The 18,041-nt window shown below is 44.6% G+C and overlaps 1 protein-coding gene and 1 long non-coding RNA gene across 2 annotated transcripts; one reads left to right on the top strand and one right to left on the bottom strand.

The window, feature by feature from the left end:
* The first annotated feature begins 20 nt into the window (after positions 1 to 20).
* LOC311118379 (recombining binding protein suppressor of hairless-like) lies at positions 21 to 16,280 on the top strand. Its single transcript, XM_084193182.1, has 7 exons — positions 21 to 191; positions 1,212 to 1,349; positions 4,417 to 4,529; positions 8,331 to 8,471; positions 9,247 to 9,402; positions 11,707 to 11,810; positions 12,198 to 16,280. The coding sequence occupies exons 1-7, from the start codon at positions 74 to 76 to the stop codon at positions 12,568 to 12,570; spliced, it is 1,143 nt and encodes a 380-aa protein (XP_084049308.1). The 5' UTR covers positions 21 to 73; the 3' UTR covers positions 12,571 to 16,280.
* Positions 6,646 to 7,439, bottom strand: LOC311118380. Its single transcript, XR_014611804.1, has 3 exons — positions 7,403 to 7,439; positions 6,945 to 7,254; positions 6,646 to 6,684 (listed from the first exon to the last, which is right to left on the bottom strand). It is a non-coding gene; the product is annotated as an uncharacterized lncRNA (long non-coding RNA).
* Positions 16,281 to 18,041: the final 1,761 nt, after the last annotated feature.

The raw sequence follows: 18,041 nt of genomic DNA, 5'->3' as shown, positions 1-18,041 counted from the left end.
TCCCTCTCCCCCCCAGGACTTCTGCACAGCTAAGACTCTATACATCAGTGACAGTGACAAGCGTAAACACTTCATGCTGTCAGTCAAGATGTTCTATGGTAACAGTACAGACATAGGAGTCTTCCTTAGTAAGAGGATCAAGGTTATCTCTAAACCCTCCAAGAAGAAACAGTCCCTCAAGAATGCTGACCGTGAGTATGGAGAGGAACACACACACACACACACACACACACATTTCCACAGCAATGGCTAATACAGAAGAGGACTGGCCCACCCTTCAGAGCCTGGTTCCTCTCTAGGTTTCTTCCTAGGTTTCTGCCTTTCTAGGAAGTTTTTTTTCCTAGCCACCGTGCTTCTACATCTGCATTGCTTGCTGTTTGGGGTTTTAGACTGGGTTTCTGTATAGCACTTTGCGACATCTGCTGATTTAAAAAAGGGCTTTATAAATACATTTGATTGAATTTGAGTGATATTAGAGTATCTGGTATTTTAAAATGCATTAAAATATTCAACTACTTTTCTTTTCAAATATAACATAGTATTTGGACCCAGGTCTGTCCCATACACACACACAGAGACAGACGCACAGATCCACACACACACACACACAGAGACAGACGCACAGATCCACACACACACACACACACACACACACACACACACACAGGATGCTCTCACCACATTAAGAGCAGATTTACAGTTACATAGAACTAACTTGAGTATGCAAAACACACACACAAGCTTTGATGCACAACGGTACGGTTTTACTGAGTGGTTTCAGCAGCAAGCTCTTGTTCTACTAGCTGTGTCTTAACTGGGCTGTTTTTATTTGACTGATCCAGTTCAAAGTGTGGTCTCTTGATGAATGTGTATCTAACCTTCTCTCTCTCTCTCTCTCTCTCTCTCTCTCTCTCTCTCTCTCTCTCTCTCTCTGTGTCTCTCTCTGTCTCTCTCTCTCTCTCTCTCTGTCTCTGTCTGTCTCTCTCTCTCTCTCTCTCTGTGTCTCTGTCTCTCTCTCTCTCTCTCTCTCTGTGTGTCTCTGTCTCTCTCTCTCTCTGTGTCTCTGTCTCTCTCTGTGTCTCTGTCTCTCTCTGTGTCTCTGTCTCTCTCTCTGTCTCTCTCTGTGTCTCTCTGTCTCTGTGTCTCTCTGTCTCTGTCTCTCTCTGTCTCTCTCTCTCTCTGTCTCTCTCTCTCTCTGTCTCTCTCTCTAGTTTGTATAGCATCAGGGACCAAGGTTGCGTTGTTTAACCGGTTGCGTTCTCAGACAGTCAGTACACGATATCTACACGTAGAAGGAGGGAACTTCCATGCCAGTTCACAACAGTGGGGAGCCTTCTACATACACCTCTGTAAGTTAACCCTCTCCTCCGTCACCTCTGTAAGTTAACCCTCCTCCGTCACCTCTGTAAGTTACCCCTCCTCTCCTCCGTCACCTCTGTAAGTTACCCCTCCTCTCCTCCATCACCTCTGTAAGTTACCCCTCTCCTCCGTCACCTCTGTAAGTTACCCCTCCTCTCCTCCGTCACATCTGTAAGTTAACCCTCCTCTCCTCCGTCACCTCTGTAAGTTAACCCTCCTCTCCTCCGTCACCTCTGTAAGTTAACCCTCCTCTCCTCCGTCACCTCTGTAAGTTAACCCTCCTCCGTCACCTCTGTAAGTTAACCCTCCTCCGTCACCTCTGTAAGTTACCCCTCTCCTCCGTCACCTCTGTAAGTTAACCCTCCTCTCCTCCGTCACCTCTGTAAGTTACCCCTCTCCTCCGTCACCTCTGTAAGTTACCCCTCCTCTCCTCCGTCACCTCTGTAAGTTACCCCTCCTCTCCTCCGTCACCTCTGTAAGTTACCCCTCCTCTCCTCCGTCACCTCTGTAAGTTAACCCTCCTCTCCTCCATCACCTCTGTAAGTTAACCCTCCTCTCCTCCGTCACCTCTGTAAGTTACCCCTCCTCTCCTCTGTCACCTCTGTAAGTTAACCCTCTCCTCCGTCACCTCTGTAAGTTACCCCTCTCCTCCGTCACCTCTGTAAGTTAACCCTCCTCTCCTCCGTCACCTCTGTAAGTTACCCCTCTCCTCCGTCACCTCTGTAAGTTACCCCTCCTCTCCTCCGTCACCTCTGTAAGTTACCCCTCCTCTCCTCCGTCACCTCTGTAAGTTACCCCTCCTCTCCTCCGTCACCTCTGTAAGTTAACCCTCCTCTCCTCCGTCACCTCTGTAAGTTACCCCTCTCCTCCGTCACCTCTGTAAGTTACCCCTCCTCTCCTCCGTCACCTCTGTAAGTTACCCCTCCTCTCCTCCGTCACCTCTGTAAGTTACCCCTCCTCTCCTCCGTCACCTCTGTAAGTTAACCCTCCTCTCCTCCGTCACCTCTGTAAGTTAACCCTCCTCTCCTCCGTCACCTCTGTAAGTTAACCCTCCTCTCCTCCGTCACCTCTGTAAGTTAACCCTCCTCTCCTCCGTCACCTCTGTAAGTTAACCCTCCTCTCCTCCGTCACCTCTGTAAGTTAACCCTCCTCTCCTCCGTCACCTCTGTAAGTTAACTCTCCTCTCCTCCGTCACCTCTGTAAGTTAACCCTCCTCTCCCCCGTCACCTCTGTAAGTTACCCCTCCTCTCCTCCGTCACCTCTGTAAGTTACCCCGCCTCTCCTCCGTCACCTCTGTAAGTTACCCCGCCTCTCCTCCGTCACCTCTGTAAGTTACCCCTCCTCTCCTCCGTCACCTCTGTAAGTTACCCCTCCTCTCCTCCGTCACCTCTGTAAGTTAACTCTCCTCTCCTCCGTCACCTCTGTAAGTTAACCCTCCTCTCCCCCGTCACCTCTGTAAGTTACCCCTCCTCTCCTCCGTCACCTCTGTAAGTTACCCCGCCTCTCCTCCGTCACCTCTGTAAGTTACCCCGCCTCTCCTCCGTCACCTCTGTAAGTTACCCCTCCTCTCCTCCGTCACCTCTGTAAGTTACCCCTCCTCTCCTCCGTCACCTCTGTAAGTTACCCCTCCTCTCCTCCGTCACCTCTGTAAGTTAACCCTCCTCTCCTCCGTCACCTCTGTCAGTTACCCCTCCTCTCCTCCGTCACCTCTGTAAGTTACCCCTCCTCTCCTCCGTCACCTCTGTAAGTTACCCCTCCTCTCCTCCGTCACCTCTGTCAGTTACCCCTCCTCTCCTCCGTCACCTCTGTCAGTTAACCCTCCTTCTCCATTCTTTCCTCTCTCCATCATCTGTCTTCTGTGATTTCTCTTCCCTTACATTCACCACAGTTCCTCTCTTCTCTTAGAGTTGATTTCTAAAGTACAGAATCATAACTTATTCTAGACTGAAGCATCACATGGTAACTGTGTGAGTTATTAAATGTATAACCTACAGTAATAACTGATGGAACTCTCTGAAGCATCACATGGTAACTGTATGAGTTATTAAATGTATAACCTACAGTAATAACTGATGGAACTCTCTGAAGCATCACATGGTAACTGTATGAGTTATTAAATGTATAACCTACAGTAATAACTGATGGAACTCTCTGAAGCATCACATGGTAACTGTATGAGTTATTAAATGTATAACCTACAGTAATAACTGATGGAACTCTCTGAAGCATCACATGGTAACTGTATGAGTTATTAAATGTATAACCTACAGTAATAACTGATGGAACTCTCTGAAGCATCACATGGTAACTGTATGAGTTATTAAATGTATAACCTACAGTAATAACTGATGGAACTCTCTGAAGCATCACATGGTAACTGTATGAGTTATTAAATGTATAACCTACAGTAATAACTGATGGAACTCTCTGAAGCATCACATGGTAACTGTATGAGTTATTAAATGTATAACCTACAGTAATAACTGATGGAACTCTCTGAAGCATCACATGGTAACGGTATGAGTTATTAAATGTATAACCTACAGTAATAACTGATGGAACTCTCTGAAGCATCACATGGTAACGGTATGAGTTATTAAATGTATAACCTACAGTAATAACTGATGGAACTCTCTGAAGCATCACATGGTAACGGTATGAGTTATTAAATGTATAACCTACAGTAATAACTGATGGAACTCTCTGAAGCATCACATGGTAACGGTATGAGTTATTAAATGTATAACCTACAGTAATAACTGATGGAACTCTCTGAAGCATCACATGGTAACGGTATGAGTTATTAAATGTATAACCTACAGTAATAACTGATGGAACTCTCTGAAGCATCACATGGTAACTATGAGTTATTAAATTAATAACCTACAGTAATAACTGATGGAACTCTCTGAAGCATCACATGGTAACGGTATGAGTTATTAAATGTATAACCTACAGTAATAACTGATGGAACTCTCTGAAGCATCACATGGTAACGGTATGAGTTATTAAATGTATAACCTACAGTAATAACTGATGGAACTCTCTCTCCTGTAGTGGAGGAGGAGGAGCCAGAAGGGGAGGAGTTTGCAGTGAGGGATGGATACATCCACTATGGTCAGACTGTCAAACTGGTCTGTTCTGTCACTGGCATGGCACTGCCTAGACTGGTACGTACCAACGTGTGTGTGCCTAACCTCTCTACCTGTTCCTACATATTCACCTCTCTCTCTACCTGCTCCTACATATTCACCTCTCTCTACCTGGTCCTACATATTCACCTCTCTCTACCTGTTCCTACATATTCACCTCTCTCTCTACCTGGTCCTACATATTCACCTCTCTACCTGTTCCTACATATTCACCTCTCTCTACCTGGTCCTACATATTCACCTCTCTCTACCTGTTCCTACATATTCACCTCTCTCTCTACCTGTTCCTACATATTCACCTCTCTCTCTCTACCTGTTCCTACATATTCACCTCTCTCTCTCTACCTGTTCCTACATATTCACCTCTCTCTACCTGTTCCTACATATTCACCTCTCTCTACCTGTTCCTACATATTCACCTCTCTCTACCTGTTCCTACATATTCACCTCTCTCTCTACCTGTTCCTACATATTCACCTCTCTCTACCTGGTCCTACATATTCATCTCTCTCTACCTGTTCATACATATTCACCTCTCTCTCTACCTGTTCCTACATATTCACCTCTCTCTCTACCTGTTCCTACATATTCACCTCTCTCTACCTGTTCCTACATATTCACCTCTCTCTACCTGTTCCTACATATTCACCTCTCTCTACCTGTTCCTACATATTCACCTCTCTCTCTACCTGGTCCTACATATTCACCTCTCTCTCTCTACCTGGTCCTACATATTCACCTCTCTCTCTCTACCTGGTCCTACATATTCACCTCTCTCTCTACCTGGTCCTACATATTCACCTCTCTCTCTACCTGGTCCTACATATTCACCTCTCTCTCTACCTGTTCCTACATATTCACCTCTCTCTCTACCTGTTCCTACATATTCACCTCTCTCTCTACCTGTTCCTACATATTCACCTCTCTCTCTACCTGTTCCTACATATTCACCTCTCTCTCTACCTGTTCCTACATATTCACCTCTCTCTCTACCTGTTCCTACATATTCACCTCTCTCTCTACCTGTTCCTACATATTCACCTCTCTCTCTACCTGTTCCTACATATTCACCTCTCTCTCTACCTGTTCCTACATATTCACCTCTCTCTCTACCTGTTCCTACATATTCACCTCTCTCTCTACCTGTTCCTACATATTCACCTCTCTCTCTACCTGTTCCTACATATTCACCTCTCTCTCTACCTGTTCCTACATATTCACCTCTCTCTCTACCTGTTCCTACATATTCACCTCTCTCTACCTGTTCCTACATATTCACCTCTCTCTACCTGTTCCTACATATTCACCTCTCTCTACCTGTTCCTACATATTCACCTCTCTCTCTCTACCTGTTCCTACATATTCACCTCTCTCTCTCTACCTGTTCCTACATATTCACCTCTCTCTCTCTACCTGTTCCTACATATTCACCTCTCTCTACCTGTTCCTACATATTCACCTCTCTCTACCTGTTCCTACATATTCACCTCTCTCTACCTGTTCCTACATATTCACCTCTCTCTCTACCTGTTCCTACATATTCACCTCTCTCTACCTGGTCCTACATATTAATCTCTCTCTACCTGTTCATACATATTCACCTCTCTCTCTACCTGTTCCTACATATTCACCTCTCTCTCTACCTGTTCCTACATATTCACCTCTCTCTACCTGTTCCTACATATTCACCTCTCTCTACCTGTTCCTACATATTCACCTCTCTCTACCTGTTCCTACATATTCACCTCTCTCTCTACCTGTTCCTACATATTCACCTCTCTCTACCTGGTCCTACATATTCACCTCTCTCTCTCTACCTGGTCCTACATATTCACCTCTCTCTCTACCTGGTCCTACATATTCACCTCTCTCTCTACCTGTTCCTACATATTCACCTCTCTCTCTACCTGTTCCTACATATTCACCTCTCTCTCTACCTGTTCCTACATATTCACCTCTCTCTCTACCTGTTCCTACATATTCACCTCTCTCTCTACCTGTTCCTACATATTCACCTCTCTCTCTACCTGTTCCTACATATTCACCTCTCTCTCTACCTGTTCCTACATATTCACCCCTCTCTCTACCTGTTCCTACATATTCACCTCTCTCTCTACCTGTTCCTACATATTCACCTCTCTCTACCTGTTCCTACATATTCACCTCTCTCTACCTGTTCCTACATATTCAACTCTCTCTCTACCTGTTCCTACATATTCACCTCTCTCTACCTGTTCCTACATATTCACCTCTCTCTACCTATTCCTACATATTCACCTCTCTCTACCTGCTCCTACATATTCACCTCTCTCTCTACCTGTTCCTACATATTCACCTCTCTCTACCTGTTCCTACATATTCACCTCTCTCTCTCTACCTGGTCCTACATATTCACCTCTCTCTACCTGGTCCTACATATTCACCTCTCTCTACCTGTTCCTACATATTCACCTCTCTCTCTACCTGTTCCTACATATTCACCTCTCTCTACCTGCTCCTACATATTCACCTCTCTCTCTCTACCTGTTCCTACATATTCACCTCTCTCTCTACCTGTTCCTACATATTCACCTCTCTCTACCTGTTCCTACATATTCACCTCTCTCTACCTGTTCCTACATATTCACCTCTCTCTACCTGTTCCTACATATTCACCTCTCTCTACCTGTTCCTACATATTCACCTCTCTCTCTACCTGTTCCTACATATTCACCTCTCTCTCTACCTGTTCCTACATATTCACCTCTCTCTACCTGCTCCTACATATTCACCTCTCTCTACCTGTTCCTACATATTCACCTCTCTCTCTCTACCTGGTCCTACATATTCACCTCTCTCTCTCTACCTGGTCCTACATATTCACCTCTCTCTACCTGTTCCTACATATTCACCTCTCTCTCTACCTGTTCCTACATATTCACCTCTCTCTACCTGCTCCTACATATTCACCTCTCTCTCTACCTGTTCCTACATATTCAACTCTCTCTCTCTACCTGTTCCTACATATTCACCTCTCTCTCTCTACCTGTTCCTACATATTCACCTCTCTCTCTACCTGTTCCTACATATTCACCTCTCTCTACCTGTTCCTACATATTCACCTCTCTCTACCTGTTCCTACATATTCACCTCTCTCTACCTGTTCCTACATATTCACCTCTCTCTACCTGTTCCTACATATTCACCTCTCTCTCTACCTGTTCCTACATATTCACCTCTCTCTCTACCTGTTCCTACATATTCACCTCTCTCTACCTGGTCCTACATATTCACCTCTCTCTCTCTACCTGGTCCTACATATTCACCTCTCTCTCTCTACCTGGTCCTACATATTCACCTCTCTCTCTCTACCTGGTCCTACATATTCACCTCTCTCTCTCTACCTGTTCCTACATATTCACCTCTCTCTCTACCTGTTCCTACATATTCACCTCTCTCTCTACCTGTTCCTACATATTAACCTCTCTCTCTACCTGTTCCTACATATTCACCTCTCTCTACCTGTTCCTACATATTCACCTCTCTCTCTACCTGTTCCTACATATTCACCTCTCTCTCTACCTGTTCCTACATATTCACCTCTCTCTCTACCTGTTCCTACATATTCACCTCTCTCTACCTGTTCCTACATATTCACCTCTCTCTCTACCTGTTCCTACATATTCACCTCTCTCTACCTGTTCCTACATATTCACCTCTCTCTACCTACAGGTCTCTCTCTCTCTCCTCATATTCTCAGGTGATTTGTATGTTAGATAAGCAGGTTGTGTGTCTCTCTCTCTCCTCTCTCAGTAGCACCTCTCTCTCCCCTCTCTCCAGGTGATCCGTAAGGTGGACAAGCAGACAGCGTTGATGGATGCAGACGACCCGGTGTCCCAGCTCCACAAGTGTGCCTTCTACCTGAAAGATACAGAGAGGATGTACCTCTGTCTCTCACAGGAGAGAATCATTCAGTTCCAGGTACGCGCGCGCGCGCGCGCGCACTCACACTCACACACTCACACACACACACACACACACACACACACACACTCCTAGCCCCTTGTAGATCTGAGCCAGGTTTGTGCTTTCTGGTAATAGCTTTTCACAGCCCTCTGTTCTGCAACTAAAATTAGAGTTTCTTATTGGACAACTAGTTCAACTAGTCCCTCCCTGTTTAATGAGAGATTCTTATTGGACCACTAGTTCAACTAGTCCCTCCCTGTTTAATGAGAGTTTCTTATTGGACCACTAGTTCAACTAGTCCCTCCCTGTTTCTGTCCGTTTTCTTCGGGTTGGTTTCTAGTGAATTCCACCCTGCTCAGGTAGAATCGTTATTTGCATCTCATTTGCATACACCCACACCCTGCCCCAAAAAGACCAGTAAGGAGATGATAAATGAAACATTTGCATGTCTCCTCCCCCAGGCCACACTCTTGCCCAAAGAGGGATGTGTTCAGTAAGTTCTGGAACGTTCAATTGAACGGAAGAGGTGCTGTATTGAACGACCAGTTAGGTTGTGGGGTTGGGGAACGCTGTCAGCGTTGTCACCGCCCTTTTTAAATACGACCACTCATTGCTTCAAGCAACACCTCGCCCACACCCACCGAACGGGAACAAAGTCTGTTCAAGAAGGTTTTGGGGGAAACGTGTCGTTCAGTACAAACTGTTCCGCAACGTAGCAAACGGTCACGCGAACTCAACGCACCTCATTAAGGATAGGATCAACTACTAATTAGCATATCTCCTCCCCAAGGCCACGCCCTGCCCCAAAGAGACCAGTAAGGAGATGATAAACGATGGAGCTTCCTGGACCATCATCAGTACAGACAAGGCAGAGTACACCTTCTACCAGGGGATGGGTCCTGTTCCCTGTCCTGTCACACCTGTTCCTGTGGTGGAGAGTCTACAGGTACACACACCTAAACACACACACCTAAACACACACACACACACACACACCTAAACACACACACACACACACACCTAAACACACACACACACACACACCTAAACACACACACACACCTAAACACACACACACACACACACACACACCTAAACACACACACACACACACCTAAACACACACACACACACCTAAACACACACACACCTACACACACACACACCTACACACACACACACCTAAATAATAATAATAATATGCCATTTAGCAGACGCTTTTATCCAAAGCGACTTACAGTCATGTGTGCATATATTTTTGTGTATGGGTGGTCCCGGGGATCGAACCCACTACCTTGGCGTTACAAGCGCCTTGCTCTACCAGCTGAGCTACAGAGGACCACACACACACACACACACACACACACACACACCTAAACACACACCTACACACACACACACCTAAACACACACACACACACCTACACACACACACCTCAACACACACACCTACACACACACACACACACACCTAAACACACACACACACACACACACCTACACACACACACCTCAACACACACACCTACACACACACACACACACCTAAACACACACACACATCTACACACACACATACACACACACACACACACCTACACACCTACACACACCTAAACACACACACACACACCTAAACACACACACACCTACACACACACCTAAACACACGCACACACACACACACACACACACACCTAAACACACACACACACCTAAACACACACACACACCTAAACACACACACACCTAAACACACACACACCTAAACACACACACACCTAAACACACACACACCTAAACACACACACACACCTAAACACACACACACCTAAACACACACACCTAAACACACACACCTAAACACACACACACCTAAACACACACACACCTAAACACACACACACCTAAACACACACACACACCTAAACACACACACACACACCTAAACACACACACACACACCTAAACACACACACCTACACACACACACCTAAACACACACACACACCTAAACACACACACACACACACCTAAACACACACACACACACACACACACCTAAACACACACACACCTAAACACACACACACACACACACACCTAAACACACACACACACACCTAAACACACACACACCTACACACACACCTAAACACACACACCTACACACACACCTAAACACACACACACACACACCTACACACACACACCTAAACACACACACACACCTAAACACACACACACACCTAAACACACACACACACACACACTAATCTTATCTTCCCCTACACACACACACACACACACACACACTAACCTTATCTTATAATAGTAATAATAATAATATGCCATTTAGCAGACGCTTTTATCCAAAGCGACTTACAATCGTGCGTGCATACATTTTTGTGTATGGGTGGTCCCGGGGATCGAACCCACTACCCTGGCGTTACAAGCGCCGTGCTCTACCAGCTGAGCTACAGAGGATCTTCCCTTACACACACACACACTAACCTTAACTTCCCCTACACACACACACACACACACACACACACACACACACTATTATTATCTTCCCCTACACACACACACACACACACATACACACACACTATTATTATCTTCCCCTACACACACACACACACACACACACACACACTAATCTTATCTTCCCCTACACACACACACACACACTATTATTATCTTCCCCTACACACACACACACACATACACACACACACACACACACACACACACTAATCTTATCTTCCCCTACACACACACACACACACACACACACACACTAATCTTATCTTCCCCTACACACACACACACACACTATTATTATCTTCCCCTACACACACACACACACATACACACACACTATTATTATCTTCCCCTACACACACACACACACACACACACACACACACACACTAATCTTATCTTCCCCTACACACACACACACTAACCTTAACTTCCCCTACACACACACACACTAACCTTAACTTCCCCTACACACACACACACACACACTAACCTTATCTTCCCCTACACACACATGAACACACACACACACACACACACTAACCTTATCTTCCCCTACACACACACGAACACACACACACACACACTAACCTTATCTTCCCCTACACACACACACACACACACACACACACTAACCTTATCTTCCCCTACACACACACGAACACGCATACAAACACACACTAACCGTCTGTTGTCTCTGCAGTTGAATGGTGGAGGTGATGTGGCTATGCTGGAGTTGACAGGACAGAACTTCGCCCCAGATCTCAGAGTCTGGTTTGGAGATGTAGAGGCTGACACTATGTACAGGTAGGCTGTGTGTGTGTGTGTGTGAGATACGCTGCCACGGTAACTGTATAATCGTGTAATTGACGATTATGGATGAACACCATCATGAAAATAAAATAACCGTTTTTAATAAGTACTTTTTTTATTTTTGTATGAATAAAATGTTTTAAGTGGACAGACTTTACCCAAAAGCAGTCAAGTCGAAGTGAAGGACAAACCACAGCCACAGCTGATATCAGGAGAGACCCAGAGGAGGCTAAACTAGCCCGTTTTAGAAGGTTGTTGTGGAACAAACAGACTGACTGAATGTGGCTGACGTGCTGTTGAGTCTGTTTCCGTGGTAACGTGGACTCTACAACGTGGTGAATCTGTCTTTTGTCTGACCCCCCCCCCCCCCCTCTGTCCCAGGTGTGGCGAGAGCGTGCTCTGCGTGGTGCCTGACATATCTGCCTTCAGAGAGGGGTGGCGCTGGGTCCGTCAGCCCGTCCAGGTCCCCGTCGCGTTGGTCCGCAACGACGGAGTCATCTACTCCACGGCCCTGACCTTCACCTATACCCCAGAACCAGGCCCTCGCCCTCACTGCAGCGCTGCCGGCGCCATCCTCCAGACCCACAGTCACAGTGTCTCCTCCTCCTCTTCCTCACCTTCCTCTTCCTCAGGGAGTCTGGGGACGGGAGGGTTAGGGGAAGGACAGGCTGGGTATGGGATTGGCCAAGGGGCAGGGTCAACCAATAGCGTGGGGTCGTTGTCCGGTTCATCAGTGATGTCAGTTTCGTCCTAGCAGAGGGGAGGTGTGGTGGGGGGGAGTGTGTGTGTGAGAGGCTTATGGACCTGCGTTTGAACCACACACGCTCTCTCGCTCAAGGACTCTTTGGAAAGAGAGCGATTGAGTTGAGGAGGGGAAGAGAAGGAGGGGGAAAAAGAGAGGAGGTTCTGATAAAAGACAAAGACATGGAAGGAGGGGATCCTTTCTCTCTGGCCCCCCCGTGTGGTCGTTTGTGGACATGACACTGCAGCCTGGTTCATCCAGTTTGGGACAGGTTTCACCTCAAGGGGTGATACAATAACTAAGTGCCCTTTTTTTATACATTTGTTGGAGAACAGCTTTTTCTTTTGTTTTTTTCCCCACACGTTATTTTCTACAAAGTTTTTATTTGTTACCAGAACAAAGGGCTTGGTAATGATTGAGGTATCACTCGTGCGCATGGGAAGTTTTGCAGAGAAACTTTTATTATTAAAGTTTGCGGGAAAACTTTTTATTATAGTAACATAGTTTTTACGGACCAAGGAATATTATTATTATATTATTATTGTATTCTTTATGATATTTTATAAGCTTTAGCCGAGGTACATTTTCAAATGTTTTGTATTATAACGTTTTAGTAAGGACAGTTTTTGTTACCAAATAGTTTTTTTTTTTTTTTTTCCCATTTGAGAGTGTTAACTCTGAGGAGATTGGGTAACATGATGCAGACTGCGTCTCAATCGTCTAAACTGGATTCCTCCCTTTAAACGTATTATTGTGAAGCGACCTCGGGGTGCTTCTGCAAGTCTTTAAAGTCTGGAAAAGGTCAGGGTTGTAGTCATCTGAAGAGGGCAAACACTAAGAGTTGGAACAAGTGAAAGCAAACTCGCACTAGGCTATCTCTATCTACCCCATCTCTTTCACCTTCTCTGTCCTGTCAGATCAGTCCAGATGAAGGAGAGGAAACAAGACATCTCTTTCACCTTCTCTGTCCTGTCAGATCAGTCCAGATGAAGGAGAGGAAACGAGACTAGGGGTAAAGGGAGGAAGGGAAGCCATTTTAGACTGTTGAGACGCAACCCCGTAATCTCTGCCACTTTCTATAGCAACTTCAAATCTTCATTGCCAATCGCCTTAATCGGTCAGTCTCTCACCAGACCTTTTAGGGGGGGAAATAATAATTTTTTTGTATGTTGCGTGTATTATGTTATTGTCGTTTTCTGAAACTGTCTAAAAGAGTGTTTGGTAGACACTCAACAAGCCAAGGCCTGGGAATGTTTAATCATGTCGTTTGGCAGCGTCTCAAATGACCCCCGATTTCCCAAATAGTGCACTACTTTAGACCAGGGTCCTCCTATGTAAAGCACTGCACTATATAGGGATTGGAGTGCCATAGTGCACTACTTTAGACCAGGGCCCTCCTGTGTAAAGCACTGCACTATATAGGGAATGGAGAGCCATTTTGGGACGCGGACGTTGTGTTTCTACACTATCGTTCAGCCTCAATCCCAAATCGGCTCCTAGCACCTTGTCACCTAGTAGACTTTTGTTTGATTCTGAGAGGATTAACAATATGGTCATCACCCCTCTTGCCTTCTAGGCTTAGGTTAATTTATGCCATTTTGCTTACTTAGTGCATACTATCTAGGGGCCATTTGCTTACCTAGTGCACACTATCTAAGGGGCTAGGGATTGGTTTGGGACTGGGCAGAAGTCTGGGAAGAAGAGCTTTAAAATGCCCACCACTGCCTTTTAGCCTGCGACATTTCCAACCAGCTCCCCCTCTTATCTATGTAATGAAGCCGTAGCATCAAACAGAAATCACTTGCGGTTGCTAAGCTGATAGCCCACTACACTGTAAATTCATTAGCCAAGGCTCCATTGGAGTTAAATTGGCTAAGCTAATGGCTAATGCTACAATGTAATTATATATTAGTGAAGCTAAGCTCAAGCTAATGCTACTATGTAGTTCTATTAGTGAAGCTAAGCTAACTCTACGCTACAATGTAATTCTAGCATTGAAGCTAAGCTAATGCTAAAATATAATTAACGTCACTTTGGCTATAGCTAAACTTAATTGAAATCACGTTGCCTTTAAAAACCACTACCTAGCAGAGACTGTTCTCTCTAGCCACTGTCTTTCTTCTCACAGAGTAGCCTTTTGTAGCTAAAGCATTACACACGTCACGTATTAGGTCCGATAGCTAGCCTACTAGTTGGTGTTTTATATTCTGTTCATCATGAGGGAATCATTTTTGGATTTTCAGCAATTACAGTACACAACTACAATGTTTCGCACTGTAGAAAACTTTTTTTTATTGAAATGATGGCCAAAATGTGTCCAACTTCTTGGGGGTCTGGTCTGTGGACCTGGACCTGTTGCTACCTGTCATTGGTGCTGTACTACATTGAAAGGGATGGTTGCTCTGTTACTATGGGAACAGGTTATTATAACACATACTGTAAAGCAACTGGGTCTAACTGATTTATTTTGTGTTGTAACAATGTTTTTTTTGTTGTTTTTTTTTACAGTTAATCGTCTTGGATCAATTCTCGTAGTGCTATTGTTTCTGGTATTATTCATTGATAAAACCCAGTGGATGTTATTAGTTGGCCACCGGTTGTCAAGTACAGGTCACCAGTTTTTGGCTTTCTTGGAAGAAATTCTCTTTGGTCTGCTTTAATTGTGGTGCCTTGTACCTTCACTGAGCAAGTAAGAGGAACAATGACTGTTCTCAAATCTGTAGTCCCCACTCAAACCCTAACCAGTATAAGCTACACAACTACAAACTGGCCTGGGATCATTTCTTACATGATGATCTGTCCTCCTTCATATTGGTGTCTCTCTTGGGTCGTATTCACTAGGAAACTATAAACGGAATCAAACGGGCAGGCAACTACCTGAACTTGTCTAATAAGAAACGCTTGTTTTAGTTCTCCGTTGCAAAACGTTCTGCGACGGTGTGCAGAACGTTTACAGCTAAACCACTCATATTGCCTTAGCTAAGCCCGTGAGCCATCTCTGGCTCTGGTGGGCCATAGTGTTGATGCAGGCTTTTGTTCCAGCTCAAACGCACCTGATTTTTAATCTAGCCTACTCATGGTCAACAAATCAATTCAAGACCAGGATTAGTTTATTAATTTGTGTTAGAGCTGGGTCGGGACAAAAACCTGCACACAGCCGAATCTATTGTATAGATGAACCTTACACAGAAATGGCACCACCCTTTGGTCCTCCGGGTCGGAGACACTGATTTGATGCCTAATTCACACTAAATGGAGGCGTGACCAGACCAGTCCAGTACAGCTCGGTTTGGCCCTATAGTGTGAATCAAGTGTTTGTTACTCCTGAGAACTGAAACGATAACCATACTCTGTAACATGCCAAATGAATCAACTTTTCCTGTTGGAACTTTTAGTGGCTGCATCTGAAATGGCACCCTATTCCCTATATAGGTCACTACCTACAGGCCCTGGTCAAAGGTAGCACTATCTAGGGAATAGGGTCCCAGTTCAGACAAAGCCAGTGTTTTTACATGCTTTTGGACCTCGACGACGGGCAGCTTTTTACACCACATAAAAGGTACAACAAAATAAAGAAAAGACATTGAGTTTTTTTTTCTCTGAATTAAAGATATTTGTATCTCTCTCTCTTTAGCTCTCTTGGTTGAGAGCGTCACTCTCTAAAAGGCAGGTCTGACAGTGTTGGCAAAAGAAAAAGGTCAAGAAATAAAATGTAAAGTTTGCTTGTCTCTATCAGTTTCTTTCCTGTAGTAGGTTTTATTCGTCATGTTTATTTGATCCACCCAGCTATGTTGACACTAGGGTTGGGGACCAGTTCAGGGTCAGGTACCATTTACATTACATTTTTAGTCATTTAGCAGACGATCTTATCCAGAGCGACTTACAGGAGCAATTAGGGCTAAGTGCGTTGCTCAAGGGCACATCGACAGATTTTTCACCTAGTCGGCTCGGGGATTAGAACCAGCAACCTTTCGGTTACTGGCACAACGCTCTTAACCACTAAGCTACCTGCGGCACCACAGAGTTAAATTACATTTTATCAATTTTGTATTTTGGTCCATTTAATATTAGTATCTTCTTTAAAAGAATGTGGAAGTCGATACATTTATATTTTTGTTAGTTTATCATACTATCAACATTTTCATGAATTGTAACCACGTTTAAATATACATGCATCCATAATTTCAATGCCCATTGAAACACATAATTCAAAGCAAATTTCATACAGAATGTTAACTGAACTATGTAGTAACTGACTTTGAAGAGATAGTGATTGGGTCTGAGTTAGGTGTTTTGGCGTTTAGTAGTCTAAATTCAGTGTACTTGCCTTCAACTGACATTTACCGAAAGTCGGACTTCCCACATTTTTCTCAGCTTCAGAAGCATCTACATTCACGTAATGTTGTGGTTATCCTTACACAGGAGGGACACCACGACTTTCAAAATCCTAAAATCACTGAGCCTCTCACATTAAACGACCGTCTTTCATGTAATTGTTGTTGTGTTGCCAACGTAGTGGTGCGCACACTTAACAACGCGGAACAAACGGTGGTCACACTACAAGATTCTTTACGTGGTTGTGAGGATTGTCGATACCACGCTGTCTCGCGAAAACAATGTGTTGTGATTAGATTTAACGTAGCTACGAGCCGTGGCTCAAAACAGCCTCAAACGTTCAGTCACACATTCACGCTTCCCATACAGAGTTACAGCTCTGAAGTTCTAGCAAACATTTTGAATTGAATGACATTGCTTGTGAACTTCAGAGCTGTAACGATTTGACGCGTTGGTTAAAGACAAGTGCAAACTAAACGTATACTAATTAGTAATCGGACGTCTGGGACTGCTCAAAGACGAGATCGGTGGCCCTCGGATTGCATCTCTGACCCGCTCACATTTAACGAGCGTCGGTGACGGCCGCCCACCCCGAGTAGGCACCTACAAGGGGATTTTGTCTCCGATCTCAAATACTTGTCTGGGACAGCTAAATCGTGGCAAAAACCCTTTCGTGTACACCCGGCTTTAGACATATTCTCAAGACTTCTACATAGGAAATGTTGATGTGTTGTAAAATGTTTATTCTAGATGACATTTTCTTATAAAAGTGCAAAAAAAGCATTTGACATACCTTAAGTTTTTTACAGATCGAAAGATTAAAAAATGATTTATCCACAATCTGCTATCTATAAATCCGGTCCTAGACTGTTTTAACAAAATGAAACCAAAATATTTAAACTGACTTCCAGCGTCCAGGAAAATTGATTTTCTTGATATGTGGTGGCAGGTAGCCTAGCGGTTAAGAGCGTTATGCCAGGGATGAAAAGGTTGCTGGTTCGAACCCCCGAGCTGACTAGGTGAAAAATCTGTCAATGTGCCCTTGAGAGGCACTTAACCCTAATCGCTCTGGATAAGACCATATGCAAATATTCACATGTTTAATGAGATATCTCATATTTTCATACAACATCTCATAAACATTGTAA

The sequence above is a fragment of the Coregonus lavaretus genome, assembly GCF_964263955.1.
Source record: "Coregonus lavaretus genome assembly, contig: HAP1_SCAFFOLD_6082, whole genome shotgun sequence".
NCBI lineage: Eukaryota > Metazoa > Chordata > Actinopteri > Salmoniformes > Salmonidae > Coregonus > Coregonus lavaretus.
The sequence above is the reverse complement of the archived record's forward strand: the minus strand, read 5'-3'. Positions and strand labels throughout refer to the sequence as shown.

Bases quoted from the DNA above. Each gene is read 5' to 3' on its own strand.
- LOC311118379 (XM_084193182.1), top strand. From the start codon at position 74: ATGCTGTCAGTCAAGATGTTCTATGGTAACAGTACAGACATAGGAGTC. The intron at 8,472-9,246 runs GTACGCGCGCGC...CTCCTCCCCAAG, and splicing joins AGAGAATCATTCAGTTCCAG to GCCACGCCCTGCCCCAAAGA. The intron at 9,403-11,706 runs GTACACACACCT...TTGTCTCTGCAG, and splicing joins CTGTGGTGGAGAGTCTACAG to TTGAATGGTGGAGGTGATGT.